Genomic DNA, 18,049 nt, shown 5'->3' with positions numbered 1-18,049 from the left:
CAAAATTTACATTAAAGTACTTGCACTACTAATTATTGTATAACGATAGAAACTTTGGTATGCACCTATTGCATACGATAAACTTTCCCCATATTGCGGTGGACGTGATTATGGTACTCAACGGCGATATAACGAGAGGCGGAGAGAGAGAGTTTAAACTCCGCAAGCTTACGCAGCAGCAAGTTTGAGAAGTTAGAAATCTTGAAAATAATGAATTTGGAAATTGGACTGACTTTCCTTAAACGGCGATATAACGAGAAACAACTAAATTATTTAAAATGAGACTTGAGAAGAGAGAATTTAAACTCTGCAAGTTTGCACAGCTGCAAGTTTGACAACTCAGAAATCTTGAAAATGAATTTGGAAATTGGATTTTCCGTAAACGGCAATATAACGTGAAACAACTAAATTATGACTGCACTCCTATTTTCCACGTATTTCTATTTTGATCTACTTTTAAATATAATCGCTTGAAGTCCATACGCGTGAGACACGTGTAATATTAAGCCATCATCGCTTAAACTGATTGGAAGTTCTGGAAAGTTGAAATCTAGTAATCTAGAGTCTACGTTATCTTCAGCGTCGCAGGAAGCTTTCCTAATGTGAAGAGTTAAGCAACTCCAGAATTGCGGTTAATACTGTTTGAGGCTCTTGGGTTAAGTTCAAAAGGAAAATATTACTAACGTTCTGCTGGTATTGCAGTTAAATTCATCAACGGCCATTTCCCGACTCTGAGGAACCTAATCCAACTGCTAATACTAACGTGTTCCAGGAGGTGACTACGTTTCAGTCACACTCGTACTTTAGAATAACAGGGTCATAGGGACACAGAGGTACAAAGATGTGGATCTAGGAATATAAAAATCTTATAATCATAACGATTTTAATTTGAGATCATTTTCCAGCACAGTTTACAAGTTTCCAATTTTTAAATTTAGAATTTTCTAAATTTTCCGGCTCTATTCTTCTACCTAGAGATATTGATCTTATCAGTTTTATTACCACCTGCAGTACCCAGCAGCGGAAGCGAGCGCAGCAAATGGATGCTTTAATTAAAAGAATGAATATCACAAAATATGTATCTATCTCCGCGTGCGAGTGTGAAGAGCCTGCTTGTATGAATGAAGATACCTTTCAACGGGGACGAAGTGATGGAAAAAGGAAGAGAGTAAATACGATCGATGATATAAACACGACACGCAGATAATGCTCATTTATAGAAATCATAATTATTATTACATTAATACATATGAAATGGAACGTTATCATTAAGGTATCGTAACTAACATGTATCGCGTGTTTAGTATGAAAATAGGTATTTAGTGAATATAACGTAAAAGGTATAGAAAATGACATTTGTGGTACGGCAGACTTATGTTTAACTGATGACTGTATGTATAATAAGAATATAAGTGACAGCTACTTAAGTGATCGCTGCATAAGTGACCGCTACGTAAGTGGCTGTATAAATATATAGCTTAATAATTACATAAGTGATAGCTATATTTAATGAATACATAAAGTAATTCAATAATCAAATGAGTGACAGCTGCTTAAGTGACATCTACGTAACTGACAGCCACATAAGTGGCAGTTACTTAAGTGACTGCTATGTGAATGACTGTAGGAATATATAGCTTAATAATGACATAAGTGATAGCTATATTTAATGAATACATAAGGTAATTCAATAATCGAATGAGTGACAGCTGCTTGAGTGACAATTATATAAGCGATATCTGCATAACTGACAACTAGATAAGTGGCGGTTAAATAAGTAACAACTGCATCAGTGACACCTACATAACACCAACATAAATACATAAGTAACAGCTAGATAAGTGACAACTACATAAGTGACAGTGGCATAAGTGACATCTACATAACTGACAACTAGATAAGTGGCGGTTACATAAGCAACAGCTGCATCAGTGACACCTACATAACACCAATACAAGTACACAAGTAACAGCTATATAACTGACAGCTACATAAGTAATAGTTACACGAGTAACGACTAAATAAATGAAAAGCACGTAACTGACAACCAGATAATTAACCTAAAATCTACTTCTAATAAGTGTTCTTGACACAGAACGGCTAATTCTGATCAGATCACGTTCCCCAGCTCGATTATACGTGCCACATTCTAATTATCATTGGACCACTGAAAGCAATTCCCAAGAGAGAAGAAGTTATTTTCTGATTCAGACGAACTGAATTTCCCCCGACTAATTCCAAGAGTAACGGTCGTCTCGTTTCAATTCAAAAGGAACCAGAATCCCAAAAGGGTTTCCCATAAATCAACTTCTTCTTTCCTTCGAGAAATTACGTTTTCCATCGTGTACATATGTGCACTTTCGTGGCCACGTCTCGTTTAACTCAATTACGATGCTTTAAGTGACACAAAGTGCCTTTGAACGTAGCCCGAGTTACGGATCGATCTAACTACAGTTCCGCGCAAAATTGAAACAAGTTTAATAATTGAACGTAACACCTGCACGAAACGATAGCCGAAAGTTATTTATCGATGCACGCCCGTAACTTGGACTAACACTGGCTACAAAAATTATTGGCACACTCGGTAATGCGGTATAATGACCATAGCAATATAGCGAGCTCGTAAATTTCGTTTGACGTAAATTTGACCATTTCGACACCGCAGCCCAGATTTAATGACCGATTTTAAAAACGACGATATTTGGAAATTCGGACACAGTATAGAAACGCATCAATTCATAAATAACGTGTGTACTTTACCATGCACGACCATGTTATACCGACATTTACGACCGCACTATATCGCCCATATTTACGACCCAGGGTATAAAAAATGTCACCCGTCTCGTTTGAATAAAATAATTAAAAGCAAACAAAACGATATCTCCACTGTACACACTTTTTCTGCAAACCCGCTCGAATACATTATCGTTCAATTAAAAGCAAATTTAAGAAGTCGAAACGGTAACGAAGGAACAGTTGAGACAGATATCCGATATCAATTAAAACTCCGATTAATACGTGGTAGCCGGTTAATCGAGGCTATCGACAAAAGACCTCGAATAAACTGGATGTCACAATTAATTCCGCGGTGAAAGCCAGCGTCATTCCGTCGCGGACAGTTTACCACCGCAATCGACCCCTCCGCTGAATTCGTTCTAACAATGCATGTGACACGCTCCCATTATATCCTCTCCGCCCTTTCCGTTTCTCCGCTCACCGAGCCACTCTTCCTATTTTCACTTCCGCTTCAGAAAGAGAACCCTTCACAGCCTCTGCATACGATACGTACACACTCCGCCCTGTGTGTACACAGCAATTTACGGGCGTCACCGGTCTCTGGTGTTCGTATCACCTTCACCCGCTGATTTCCTACTATTTATGACAGCTTATGCACTTTTGGATTTCGTCAGAATTCATTTATACTGGGAATATACCTAATTCATATGTAGTTTACACTTGGATGTGTCTTTCATATTTATTTGTGTGGAGATATTTTGCATGTGAGGTGCGAGGACCATTATGGGGACTATATTGCCTTGTTGTTATATTACCTTGGATGAGAATTTAGGCTGTAGTTACATTGTGGACCCCACTTCTATGGGGATGTTACATGTGGATGCAGGGATGAGTACTTAAAAACTGAAGTTAGTTTGAACAATAAAGTTAGGAAACAAGTTTGAGAATATGTAAAGTGATCAAAGAAATCCCTACATACATGGAGATGTTACATGTGGATGAGTACTTAAAAACTGAAGTTAGTTTGTACAATAAAGTCAGAAAACAAGTTTGAGAATATGTAAAATGATCAAAGAAATCGAGTCGAAACCAGATTTCAAAATGAAGTCCTCTGGAGTAGTAAACTATCAAAACAATCCCAGCAGAATGCACGAAACAACATTATAGACTAATCCGTAATCCGTAATACCCTATCTAAAATTCCATTACAATAGCTGAATACAGCGAATCCCGACATATTCGAAGCATTTAGGAAGTTCGGAGGCTGCCTAAGCCCGAGCTGGCAATTTTCGGGTCGCATCCCCGAAATTAATATCCGAGAAAGGGTTGTTAAGACGGTGTCTGAATATTGTTTCAGTGCGTGTTATTCGGCACGTTCATGATATGGTTCGCGAGCATCACGATTAATCTGGGTCCGACGTTTCTAAGTGGTGCTCTAGCAGCGAATACGGAATCAGGGCACAACGCCCCGAGTTGCCCGTTGGTACACGGTCCTTTCCGTCATTACATATTGAACGTGCTGTGGATCGCCATCAACATGATCTGCGTCGCTCTCACTCTCATACACCTCAGAAAACTGCATAAAGATCTGACGAAGGCCAACGTCGAGGCGGTACGTATTCCATCCTTGTTTTCGAGAGGCCGCACCCTGTTTTGCATGCATTATCCTTTCTTGCCTACAGGATACAAAGACGCGGACACGTGTATCGCGATAAAAGAAATCTTTGTGCCGTGACATTCCTTTTTTATCATTGTTGCAGTCGGAAAGGGGATGTTTAGTCTTTCTATAACCCTTGGATACTGGGTCAGACTAAATGATGAAACGGGGGAAAAATGTCTCGTATTTCGATATTTTAGACTTGTCGAAAATTTGTCAAAATTCAGGAGACTTTGTTAATCCTTTGCCGTGTGATTTATTTCTTCGTCAAACTATTTACTGCTGCAATAATTAACAGAGTTCGAATATTACGTCAATTCTGTATTGCACTGTGCGTCACGTCAAGTGCGTCTCACACGTCATTGTATGACAAGGTTTAATTGGATGTTCATTACGTACCATTGATTTTGAGTAAAAAGCTAAAATCGAGTATATAAAATGTATCGAGTAATAAAATAACAATTGGGTCAAATCTGTCTATAAATTGGAGACGAAAGCTGTCCAAGGGTAAACAGAGTTTGATACATTGGTTCGAAAATGAGTCTGACTACAAACTGTCCGCAGTGCTGTCGCTATCGGTGTCTGTTTCACTTTTCCTGTCATTCGTCTTCCATATCTGTCGCATAAAAGAACCGCGGGGTTTGTCACGCGTCGATTTCGTTGAGGTATTGAAAATCGAAATGGGTTTCCTATTTGACACGTTTAGGGGGGCGATTTATTTTTACTAATTTTGAACCTTGTACGAAATCTTACTCCGACAGATATCACCTGAATAAGCTTACCGAGTTCATGGGGAGGTTTTTAATTTTTCATGGAAAATAATTTTTTAACAGGTTAAAGTAGCGCTGCTGACGATTCTCGTGAACACGACCGGAAACCAGCAAACAAACGCGGTTCCTGAAAATTCTACTGCATCTGCGAACGGCACGCCCAAGGTAACGAAATAATTATATTATGTTCTGTCAAAAATTCTGATAAAGAAATATTTACCCAAATTGACAAGTTTGTCGAAAGTTTATACGTAATCGATGGTCGTAGCAAGAGAGGATGAAATTGTGTCTATAGACACGTTCATTTATCGTTGTTTTATCGGGGAAATATACATATGCTGTGTGTGTATATATACAGTAGTTGCACTAAACACAGCATCGCTCTATCAACCCACTAAAATAAAGAAGTATTACTTCAGAGAAGTGGAGCAGCAGAGGAACACCGCAAAATGAGAAACTACTTGAAGAGAATGGAAAGGGAGGGGGTGCAGAGGGTGAAAATGTTTCTGGTGATCACGGCCGCATACGGAATCTTTTGGGGACCATTGTTCTTCGTCACTTTGGTGGATCATCCTAGCATAGGAAATCCTACTGGCTATGAGGTAACGTGTCATACAACAACGCTTTTGTTTTCGAACTTTAGCTTCAGGGATTTCGAAATCTGTAAATTTATAATTGCAACAAATTGTAAATTATATAAATTGTAACTTGAAGTTGCAACAAATTGTAAATTATACAAATTGCAACTTGAAATTGCAACAAATTGTAACTTGCAATTGTGTAAACTTAAAAATCTGCAAACTTTCCAAACTCAAACTTCAGTATAAAATTTGTCCATCTGAAAATAGAAAATCGTAGAAAGAAAAATTGTTAAAATTACAAAATGAACAGCAGAAAATATGAAACTTGACAAAGTGTAGGATTTGAGTGTAAAAAATTGATAATAAAAGAGTAAGTTTAAATATAATAAATATAAGAAAATAATAGAAAGTGTAAAAACTGAGAATAATGAAATTTGAGGTGACACTACATATCGCGTACGTCCACGCCTTCGTGAACCCGGTGTTGTTCTTGAGCCTTCACCGAGGACTACGACAAGGATTATCCGAGTTTTTCTGCGGATGTTGCGAGATAATCGCCAGCTGGATTCTGGGTCCAAGTATCCCGGTGGAGGTCGTTCAGCCTCCACGATACCAGGAGCCGATTGATGCCGTGCCCTCGCCCCCCGAGCCGCCCGTTGTGCCGCCCACAACTTGCCCGGACCTAACGGACGTCGCCCTACTGAAACCTCCCTTGCCACCCACCGGCAAACACTTACTGGTATTGAAAATATTTTCAAAGAACCTGAAGAGGGTTTCTCGATCGCTTTGCGAAATGAACCAACCAGATGTTTTGCACGTTTGGGCACGGAATGACTTTTCGATAGTACTTTCCTGATATTGATATTTGAACGGTAGAAAATTCATTTACTTTAGTTTTCATCGACTTTTATACGCCTCGAAGTTATTTAGAAAAATTCACTGTTGACAGCTTTGGTAGTGCGCTTTTTATTGCATGTTTTATTGTCATATTTTTGTGTTTTTATTTTTCACTTCTCTACTTCCGGTATATTGTCATGGGTATATGACAGTTCTTAGAACTGAAGAGAGCATATCTGTAAAATTTGTAGGTTAAGAAATTACCAAATTTGAATTTACAAATTTTATTTGTAATATTCTAAAAAGAATTCAAATCGGCAATTTACCTAGGGTACTCCAAATATTGCTAGAATGATAATCCTGCACGATCGTCGCATTTTCAAAAATTCCTGTCAATATTGCATGGTCCATAATAAAATAACGATACTGAGTTTCACGCAAAGTAATGTCACGTGACGATAAGGTACCAATTCAGCACGATTCGCATGCAACTACTCGTCCGTCTCTAATGTGCGTCATTATTAAAGGTGTCCTTTTCTACACTTTCTGTTCAAGCTTAACTAATCGTAATTAATCGCGGAATTAACGTACAGGACGACGCAATGATCGTACCACCGGATCCGTGGACTCTGGTTTCAAGATCGAAAAGCACGTCGACCGTTTACGACGAAGACGTTAGTAGAAGATCGAGCATTTTGTTACCACCCCCGTTGACGGTGAACGATACGAAAGTAAATGTCAGCCCCACTAGCAGCGATTTACCTAGCGAATGAACTTGTTCCGTTCTTTTGTTTTTGTTTGTTTTGAAAGAGGAAAACATTCCGATTGAATGATGTATGTTGAATTGAGGAATCTTTGTCGAGTTTTCAAAGTAATCTGTGTTTTGATGTTGATTACGGGTAATAATAATGATCTTCTCATCCAACTTTTTGTTGCAGTCGATGAAGAGATTTTTTGTATATAGTGAGAGTCGAAAGTCGGTACACGGTTCGCAGGTGTGAATTTCAAGATCACCATCATCCAATTGCGGCGGCAATTTTAATGGAACGTTCATTATATTATAACCACACAATAAGTATAATTTTTTTTACAAACGTTAACCTTTTCAGCAGTTCAAGTATGTAAACACAGTACAAATTTTTGGATTGTCAAATTTAACTCTTAGATTGCCAGATTTCTAAATTTCTAGTTATGAAGATATTTCATCTTTAAGTCTAGTACATGGTTACTTCATATTTTTTTTTAACAAGCACAACTTGATGTAAATGTGCCAAGTATCATTATCCAAATCTATTCTGATCAAGCAGAGTAACATACATATCCAATAAACTTCCATTAAGATATTACATAATTAATTCTGGAACATCTAATATTAAATAACAAGCTTCTTATCTTATTAAACAAATCCACTTAATGCTGAAAGGGTTAATATTAACAAATATGTGGAACAATACTTCTGGAAATGTGTCTTATATATAAACATATTAACTATTAACAGTTATCAATGATAAAGGTGGACCTAAGTGATATTAAACGTATACATATGTTACAACAAAAGAGTGAATAAATCAATTGAAATGATCCATGGTTATTTGCTTTTAAGTTTGCCATTTTTTTGAGCATGCAAGGATTCCACCCTGTTAATCAAGAAACTTTTGCAACATCAATTATTTGTTTCTGGAAATATATTTAAGAAAATCAATTTTGAAAGTCATACAAAATGATTCTCAAAATTGATTCTTCAAAAGCTCCATTCCACAAAAATGATCCAATGATTTTCATGTATAAACGGTATACTGACTTTTAACTCTCATTGAAAGATACAAAAATTTCCATCACCTACATCAAAGGTTTATTTCTTATACGTAAGATGTTTAACCCTTTGCACCTAATCAAAGTAAAAAGCAATGTGTCAGCCTCATACACCTCATAGTAATCTCCAGGTATTCAGTATCCATATAGAGTCACTTGGACATAATCTGTATATTTAAAACTGCACTAACTGCTTGAAGAAAAGTAAACCTACAATGTTCAAAGGGTTAAACCTTCAATGAGTGGTTCCTCCTTCAAAATTACTCCCTCAAAACGTTCACTTTCAAATGTTGGTACATCAAGCATAACCATATTCCTCCAAAAGAAGAAATGAAGAAATGTTGCCAAACAGATTCATCTAAGAACCATAGAATAGTATTCGATAATTGCCAAAACACACAAGCAAAAAAGATTCTTTAGGTGATCATTAAGCATGTTTTCATGTAAAACTTCTAAAGCTTTTAAATGTTTTGTCTATTTAGGCATCGCCAATAACGGCACAATAAAAGTAGGGAGACAGAGTCATCGACAAATGATAGTTCCTTTAATGTAAATCGAAATATTAGGTGCACCAATTAGCTTTAAATAATTAATTAGGATAAATTAAGTAGTCTGCACCTTTGGATGAGCTTTCCATTCAACTGGGGACTCAACTGATCGAGGTTCATGCTCCTCGATTCTTATTACTATATTATTTACCAGTATTGTTATTAATACTATTATCGTTGTTATACACCTATTATACAAATATATATACATAAATGAGAGCACATATGTACATGTACAGGGAGTTGGAAGAATCGAAACTTTAAGTAACAAGATTAGTAAGTTATAATCATAAATTATAGGATACAGAAGTAGATAGATTGTTTATTTCAAGTACAAACAATTGCAAGCAATGCTTTGAAAAATAAAATTGAAATACTAAAAACTCAACAGCTACCCTGTATATGTGTACATGTATCTAATATATAATTATATACATATATATATTTTCTATGCAAAACTTTAGGGATTTCCGGACGTGCATTTTCTAATATACTTTAAGTACATATTTAAATGCACGAGCCTCATGCCTGAATGTTTTAAATTAGTTCTTTGTTCTGCGATGTACTATAATTCAATATAAAATTCTGTATAGAAGTCTATATTGAATTCCCAGAGAAAAAAGATGTTCAACAAAAATAGTATGTATCCTTATTTGAATTAGTTAACGAAATTTGTATAATTAAAATGAAGACAATTTTCAGATAGAAATCGTTCAATATCGTCTCAAGCTTTACATACAATTTTGATGGATATTTAATTTAGAAGAATATACTAATTACCTTAAATTTTTTTAACTTTGTTAAATGTGTTTTGTATTTCCAATAAATAGTTCAGATGAAAATTATGAGCTTGTCATTTAATATACTTTCATTTTCTGATAAAAATGTTTCTTCCTTCCTCAGATTTTCTTTGATCATAAATATTTTTGTAGTTGTAATAAATATATCAGTTTAGATTGTAAGGACTGCTGTTTTATAATTAAATTAATTCTAAAAAATATAAATAATTTGTATCTCTTTATTTTAAAAAAATATATATTGTGAATATTTTCATAACAATGTGTTTATTTTTTTGAATCTAAGTGAATAGAAAAAGATTAGGTCCGGAAAATCCCTGAAACAATGTCAATTTCTATTGAAAGACTAGACTTAATCATTAATTATTAACAAATGAATGTTAACCAAACAATGGTAACGTTAAGGATACTAATGTAAGTCCATTAATAAATGGTGCCTGGCAGATTGAATAGCTATTACAGAAAGGTCGTCCGAAAAACTGATTGCAATATTTATATCGCTGATTATACAACATTACTTGCGTTTATAAAATTATAAATCGATGTCACTTAATGTGTAAATAAATGATAGATTATCTTTGACAGCAGCAATCATCACATGTTCTCATTACAAAATATATACATTTATAATGGAAATTATATTCGTGTCAATGTTATGAACATGATTTTTGTACATTGTAATGCAACACAGGCTTTTTTTCAGCAACAGTAAGTGTAGAGGACAAGAATCCAGAGAAAATTTTGGGAAAATCTAGGGACAGTATAGGGACCTAATGATAACCTAACCTAGAAGTACAAGTTCTGATCCTCACATTAAAGGATATGAACAAATAGGTCATAGGATGCTTATTTCTTTATCTACTGATGACTGTAAAAAGCCTTACTTGCATACAATCGTACCACAATATTTGAATAGTAAGAATTATGTACATCAAGAATTAAACAACACTGTTTATTATAAAATGACTTACCTGTTCGAAGCCACCTAAGATTTCAGTGGTGTCCATCGCGGAATTAATAACGACTGATTTCAGCTTTTGTCCGGCTAGGTTTGCCAAAAGATGGACGAGGCTGCTCTTTCCGGTTCCAGATCCCCCAACCTGTTATTAAATTCAATGACTTCATGAAAAGTAACTGTGCATTTTATGAAAGCATCATTTGTTATTCACGAAGCACTTACAAGGATGGTCATCCAATTCATGTTAACACATTGCGCGAGACTCCTGACAACAGTTTTCTGTTCCCTCAGGAGCAATAAATCATCGTCTTCGTACACCGCAGAGTCACTGCGGTCTAGTATTTCATCCCCCAGGAAGACTTTCTCTCTTGTTATGTGGATTGGAAACTCTGGGTTTGGCAAAGGATACTTATCCTGGGAGAATATACTGTTATATATCTCAATTACCTGTAATTTGAAAATTGAATCGATTACTCTGTTCATTAAATATCGAATGACAATATAAGAAGATTAAGTTTGAAAACTGTTCACAATTTATCTTACATTATTCTTATCCTCGTGTGTCCTCATTCTGTCGACATAAATCAGCTTAGCACCGTTTCCAGGATTAAAGGTCTTGCTTGGATTCCGTTCAGAAGCTGACATGGTTATTTCACACCATCTGGTGACATCCCTGAGATTCATTTCCCAGGGTGATCCTAGATGTCCCCAAGTAATTCCTACTTGAGAGCTAAGTTCTTCATTGAATTGGATCATCTTGTCTAATAATTCTTCTGGAATTTTTGGAAACTGGCTGTTCAAAATGAACTTCAAGTCCCTTTGCTCAAGAGTATCCACAAAAACCTAAAGGAAACAAACTATTAGGTCTAGAAATATCTCATTGTTTAATTAGGAAACTACCTGAGTAAAACGGTTCAAAAACGATTTTGGCAGTCCTCTTCTAGCACCACCTTGACGAAGAGGATTTTGGCAAGCGAATAACCTAGTTCCTGGCTTCACGATGAAAGTCATTCCCAGTTCGGGGATATAAACTTCACCGCGATGATCAAGACAAGCGTTGAGTCCCTCAAGAACCGACTGCGATGCAAGATTCAATTCATCGAGAAGAATCCAGTCTCCATTTTTAAGGGCTCTCAAGAAAGGACCATCCGTCCAAGAAAATTCTCCAGGCTTTCCTCCTTCCACTGGCAAATCAGCTCCAAACAAATCCGAAATATCCTGTATGCGTTGATAAATATAATAAACAAATAAATAACATGTCACTACAGAAAGAAGTACATACAGTTTGATCACTGAGATTCAGTCTAAGAAGACGATGTCCAGATGCTCTTGCCAATGCAGAAACCAAACTAGTTTTTCCAACTCCTGGACTACCTTCCAGTAAGATTGGTTTCTTCAGTTGCAGAGCACGTAGCACCTTCAGGGTATTCATCCTAGTTGTGGGACTTGTGAAAGAAAATCCTATGTTTGATATTTCTTCACTGCCTTTCCTCACATAAAATGGATTTATTCCAAATTTATCCTCACGATCTTCGACATCAAATTTCTCACAGTTCAATATTAACTTTGACTTCAGTGTGGTCTGTACTTGATGTTCAATGAACTTCAGTAACGATTTCTTAAACTCCTTCAATTTCTTTGAACTGAAACATAATTAGTTTGTTAGGTTAGGTTAGCTTGATCATAACATATTATGATATTAAATTAGTTACTTTTCGATGGCAGTCAAGCCAGAACCAAGTCCATCGATGTAGCTCAATGCTGCACCATGGTAGAAAGCATCTCCTATCTCCAAGTCTTTACAACAATTGATGAAGTTCACCCAAGTGAGTATGTCTCTGACGCTGACAACAAGCTTTCTTCCTATCTCTGTAGTTTGTAACCATTTAAGAAATTCTATCACAGCGGTGGAAACGCTTTCTTTGAACTCTTGATGTAGATTATGTACCATGATACTTTTGAAGTCATCAAATGAAACGCATCCTTCACACCAAATTTCGGTGAATCTGTTTCTGAGAGCTGGTGACAGTTCCTTTTTGCCGTAATCACCGCCAGGATTCATTGTCCCGACAAAAATGAAGTTTTCATGTGCAGTGACCGTTGCATTCTCTTCAGCTGATGGCTTCTCCGCAATCAGAAGCTTTCGTTCGGGCTCTGAGAAATGAAACAATCGTTGTCTTATGAATAGCAAGATTAATTTTTATAAGATGAATAATTACCCAAAAGAGAGTTCAGTCGTTCAAGGACACTGTCATCCGCTAAAGAAATTTCATCCACCAAGAAGAAACCTCCATTTTTCATAGCTTTTACCAAGGGACCATCTACCCATTCAAACAGTTTCTGATTTTCTTTGTGCTCTCTCACAGGACGGAGGCTTCCAAGGAAATCTGAAGCTTCAGTGTGCATATGACAGTTAACAATACTGAGTTCTTGTTGCCTAATTACAGAGAGAAGTTGACAAACTGTAGTTTTGCCGCCTCCTGTTTCACCAATCAATAGGACAGGCTCTTTAAATTCACAGGCCTTTGAAAGGAGCACTGCCATTTTGCGCATTTGATATGTCCATACTATATGATCAAATCCTGGAATTTTCTTTGACAAAAGTGTCTCCAAAATTGATCTAGTTACAGATGAAGTTTTCTCAGAGAGTGAAAATAGTGCATCTGGATCAACATCTCTTTTCAGATGTTTCTTCAAGACTTGTATAATTTCCAAGCACTCTTCTGAATGGCGGACCTTGGATGATAAGACCAAGTATCCTTCATCAGCCAGATGTTGACTCCAGTCATACAGTTTGCCTCCAGTATCCGGTGCAAGATGATACCTTTCAGCCCACCGGAACAAATCTCTCAGAGTTATAAATCCTTTCTTTCCAGCAAAAGTTGCTGTGCTCTTCCTTCTTATTTGAAGCTCTGTCATCACACTGATTATTTGCTTGCAATATGTCTCTGGCATTTTGCATCTCTTGTGTAGTATCACCTGAAGCTCTTTTGCTGGGATCTCATCAAAGTGTAGCTCAACAAATCTGTTTCTAAACGCACGTGAAAGCACTTTTCTTCCTCCATACAACCCTGGAGGATTCTGAGTAGCAAAAAGCATGAAATTATTGTGTGCTTTAACCACCTGTTGAATTTCTGGAATAAACAGTTCTCTGTTGTCGTCAAGAACTCTATTTAAGGCTTCTAGAACGTCGCTGGGTGCTAAATTTAACTCATCCAATATTATCCAATATCCTTTGCGCATAGCATTCACTAAAATACCCTCTTTGAAAACTAACTTCCCTGCTGCATCAGCTACATAGGTACCCACATATTCTTGGAGATCAGTGTGTTCATGATTGTTAATTCTAACACAAGTATGTCCTGAAGCTTTTGCGAGGTATGTTATCAAACTGGTTTTTCCAACAGAAGTGTCACCTTGCAATAGCACAGGCATTTTTCCAATAGACACTACTCTCACTAAATCCTTTAAATTTTGTCTCACCGTGTCTGTAAGTATGTAGTTTTCTGGCACTTCTGGATCAAGGTCACCTTTAGGAATCCAGTATCCTTCAAAGCAAATAAAGCTCTCAGCTGGACCACGTGGTCTTGGAATTGGGCTTCCAATGATTGCATTTACAGCTTTCTCACCCAGGAGGGTTTTCACAATCATTCTTTGCACCAAAGGATAGGACTCACTGTCCAACTGTGTTAGGAAACTTAGACAAAACGCCTCGTACAAAGATCTCAACGCATTTGCACAAGGATTTTGTGCTGATACACTCAAAGCACGACATAACGTTCTTAAACTGTAATGCGGTTTATGTCCAGTCCCGTCGAGAAGATTAGAGTCTGCCTCTTTTCTGACATTTAAGTAGAACTTAACGATATTGTCTACCTTCCCTGATGGAAGGTTTAAGTCCTTTAAGTATAAGTTTACTAGAAGTTGTAAATCAGACTTCTCTGTGAGTTCATCAACAAAGAATTCTGTAAACCTGTTTCTGAGTCCTATTGGAAGATCCTTCTTCCCAACATCTGTTGCAGGATTCATACATGCAAAAATTGCAAAATCTTGGTGCCTTTTAATCGGTTCTTTATCTCCACGTTCCAACAAAGATAATGATCCACAAGAACCTTCCAGTAATCCTGAAAGACACTCTAAAGTTTCAGCTGTAGCTAAGTTGATCTCGTCCAACAAAACCCAGTCTCCATTTTTCAGTGCTTTCACCAGACTGCCTTCCACAAAAGAGAATGCTAGCGAATACTGACTCTGCACCTGAGACTGAAGCTTCTCCAACTTTTGTGCCAACTTTTCCCACTTCTTCAAAAGTTCCACTTCACTTTGGTTTTTAGGAGATGACTTCAATCTTTTCAGGGCTGCACTGGTGCTATGAATCATTAAGGTAGTTAGCGTCTTCCACTTCCTGTCTTCAAAGCAACGTCCAATGTGATTCAAAAATTTTAGATTTGGTTCAATTGCAAAATAAGAGCGGAACAATATTTCAAACTCTTCACGAATTGGAAAAATCAGAAGCTTTAGGTCCACTGGTTTATAACCGCCGAGCAGATCTGTGCTTTCACTTTGTTGGTTCATATTTATCACCACTAATTTATGGCCTGTTATCTGCGCGAGGTACTGGACACAAGTTGTTTTACCTGTTCCAGTTTCTCCGACTAAGAGAACAGGCTCGTTTTGAATAACACAGCTGGCTATTCGTTCCAGAAGACAAACAGATGGTCTTGTGTAAGAGAAGTTTGAGTGTTTAGTTCCTATTTTCACCCGATCAGCCTTTTTTATTTTTAACTTTGCTCTACCAACAATGAGACATTCTTTATGAAGAGTTACCGAAGGTTTATGTACTTGACAAAAGTACTCTGCTTTCGTTTTGATGATACCTAACTTATGCGCTACCGCTATCGCCAAATTTAATCGCTGCTCATTATGAGCGACAGAACAACAAAAGACATCCAATGCGTCTTGAAAGATCTTTAATGCCGATGTAGGTGAAGATACATTAAAATCAACGACGGCTCTAGAGCACCATTTAATTAAATCCCTTGTGGAGATTTGTCTAGCATTTCTTAAAGTGTTTACAGTATCATCTTCATGGTTCCCAACAGAAAACAACAGGTATACATCAATGATCCTGGTGGCAACTGTGTTTAATAATGGAAATAAAGTTTGCACAACTGTGACCAGTTCTTCTTTTGATAAAGGCTCTACATTGACGCAAGAAAAATGCTTTTGCAACGGCAAAGACATTTGAAGTGGCTTTTGCAGTCCACCCGAAGTCAATCTCCTGGTAATGAACAACTGAAATCCAGTTTTCGCGTGTATCGCATCTCTATATCCTGGCACTGACAAAGTTTTGGTTTCTACAAGTTGCCCAACAACGCTGATAACATCTGTGGCTGCACAGTCAATGTCTTCCAGAAGCAACCACTTGCCTGATAACACGGCTTCTGTTAATATTCCAGGTTGCCAGAGAAATTCTCCAGGGACATCCGTACATCTGTACATTCCTAATAACATCTTTGAATCTGTTTGATCACCCAACTGTACTTTTGCAAAATTTTGAGCATTGTGGCCTGTGGCTTCTGCCAAAAATTCCACCAGTGTGGTCTTCCCAGAACCTACAGCTCCTTGTAAACACACACATTTGTTAGAAGATACTGCAAAAGCTAAATTCTGCAAGTTCCTGCGTGTAGATGGTACTGGAACTAACTTCAATTTATTTTTAGTTTTGGATTTGTTTAAACTTGGAAGTAAAATTCCTCCAATAGATACTACTGAAGGTAGATCGTCGAAAGCATGATCTATTTCTTTGCTGGGTGTAAATATTGTAGTATTCTGATTAACTTTTTTGTATTCGATAGATAACTGCTGGATCTTTGGAAGGAAGTCACTTGCCTGTGATACGTAACAAGATTCTGACATTCCCAGCACAATGGCTATGCAATTCATTGCTATCCTAAAGATTATTAACAATTAATTTGTATATTGATCTAGAAGTCATCAATTATAGAAATTGTGTATATCTTACCATCTGACACCTTCATCATCATGTGTTAGATATTTATAAAACTTAGACCAATTCCATTTATATTTGAAATGTGTTGGTGCACTACACAAAATGTCGTAGCAAGCAGTTACCAAATCATAATCAGATACTTCTGTAATTGAAGCACGATTTCTTCTATTTCGTTTTTTTAAAGAAGGAGTGTAATCACTTTCTACAGACTCAAATGGAGCTGGATTTGCATCAAAATAAAGCATAACAAATCTGTGCATGAATAAAAATGAATATTAATTTTTAATTTGTTCGTTGTATAATATATAAAAGTATTGTAATAAAAATACTTACGTTAATAAGTCATGATCTTTACAAAGTAATTTTCCTAATATAACAGAATTTAACTTATGAAGAGCATCTCCATCATTAAATGAGAGTTTGTCAGTAGAAATGCTTAATCGTACTAGCGCAAGTAGTATTTGTGGGAAACATTCAGCAACATCTTCTGTGCATTTTGGATCCATTAACAACTCACGCAAAGTATCTAAAACCTTTTCCTGATCATCCTTGCTCATTTCCTATAACACAGTAACATAAATTAGGACCAACTAATTGTAAATATTAAGTTAGTAAGATTTATCATAATTAGATCTTTAACAGAAGGATGCTTCAATATAATTTAAGTACTTAAAATAAATGTTGCATAAAGTTATTATCAAATATAAGATAAAATCACTAAAACTTATAGTATAAAAAACAGTATCAACAAGTAAAAATTAAACAATAACAATGCAAACACCGCACTGTTAGAGTACAATTTTCAAGTACCACAACATAAATTAAATTTTTACCTGATCAGTTTGAAAATGTGGAAACTTTTGGATATAATAGTCATTTCTTTTTATAAAAGTTATCAAATTCTGAGCCAACATATTTGAATAACAAAACACCGCACCGCACGTGCAGCGCCGAATAAATGTTGAAATCGATGGAAGCCTAAACACGTGCTTTTGACGGCTGCATCCGAAGGTAGTTTGACAGAGTGACAACTTCCTAGTTTTATTACAGATAAATCCCTATAGTCTGCAGTTTACAGTGATGTACCACACAGAATGTTGGGAAACTTTGGTGGTAGGGGAAGTCCCTAATAAGAAATACGATTTCATGAATCGTACAGTGAATATGTAGTGTTTTTATGGCTACTTTAGATAGGAATCACATAGGGAATGTAACAGCCAATTCTACAGCACATGCAAAGTACAATATTTCGGCACTTTGACGACGTAGTATGGTTCCTGAGGCATTTAGAAACAAATTTCTATTAGGGTTTGATGCGTTTTGATGCCTAATAAAGCCAG

The 18,049-nt window shown here is 36.6% G+C and overlaps 2 protein-coding genes across 6 annotated transcripts in view; one reads left to right on the top strand and one right to left on the bottom strand.

The window, feature by feature from the left end:
• The window catches only part of LOC100884058 (uncharacterized), a 28,835-nt gene extending 20,670 nt beyond the window's left edge, over positions 1–8,165 (top strand). The window contains exons 4-9 of one of the 5 annotated variants that reach the window (XR_013040767.1): positions 4,097–4,351; positions 5,230–5,331; positions 5,586–5,768; positions 6,187–6,486; positions 7,178–7,418; positions 7,523–8,165. Coding sequence is in view for 4 of the 5 variants with exons in the window: in XM_076540765.1 (XP_076396880.1) it covers positions 4,097–4,351; positions 5,230–5,331; positions 5,586–5,768; positions 6,187–6,486; positions 7,178–7,315; positions 7,523–7,585 (1,041 nt within the window). In the remaining variant the exon portion in view is untranslated. Of the gene's footprint in view, positions 1–4,096; positions 4,352–5,229; positions 5,332–5,585; positions 5,769–6,186; positions 6,487–7,139 lie in introns of all 5 variants that reach the window. The other 4 variants (XM_076540766.1, XM_076540765.1, XM_003701112.3 and 1 more) reach the window with 4 other exon arrangements.
• The window catches only part of LOC100877050 (midasin), a 69,900-nt gene extending 52,161 nt beyond the window's left edge, over positions 1–17,739 (bottom strand). The window contains exons 1-10 of the mRNA XM_012280148.2: positions 17,543–17,739; positions 17,043–17,269; positions 16,722–16,961; positions 12,919–16,649; positions 12,412–12,853; positions 11,982–12,342; positions 11,600–11,917; positions 11,243–11,542; positions 10,922–11,146; positions 10,713–10,841 (exon numbers count right to left, since the gene is read on the bottom strand). Coding sequence (XP_012135538.2) covers positions 10,713–10,841; positions 10,922–11,146; positions 11,243–11,542; positions 11,600–11,917; positions 11,982–12,342; positions 12,412–12,853; positions 12,919–16,649; positions 16,722–16,961; positions 17,043–17,269; positions 17,543–17,623 — 6,054 coding nt within the window. The 5' untranslated portion in view covers positions 17,624–17,739. The remainder of the gene's footprint in view (positions 1–10,712; positions 10,842–10,921; positions 11,147–11,242; positions 11,543–11,599; positions 11,918–11,981; positions 12,343–12,411; positions 12,854–12,918; positions 16,650–16,721; positions 16,962–17,042; positions 17,270–17,542) is intronic.
• Between the last annotated feature and the right edge of the window lie 310 nt (positions 17,740–18,049).

The sequence above is a fragment of the Megachile rotundata genome, chromosome 16 (assembly GCF_050947335.1).
Source record: "Megachile rotundata isolate GNS110a chromosome 16, iyMegRotu1, whole genome shotgun sequence".
NCBI classification, from domain to species: Eukaryota; Metazoa; Arthropoda; class Insecta; order Hymenoptera; family Megachilidae; genus Megachile; species Megachile rotundata.
Note: the sequence above shows the minus strand (reverse complement) of the source record. Positions and strands in the feature narration are given on the sequence as shown.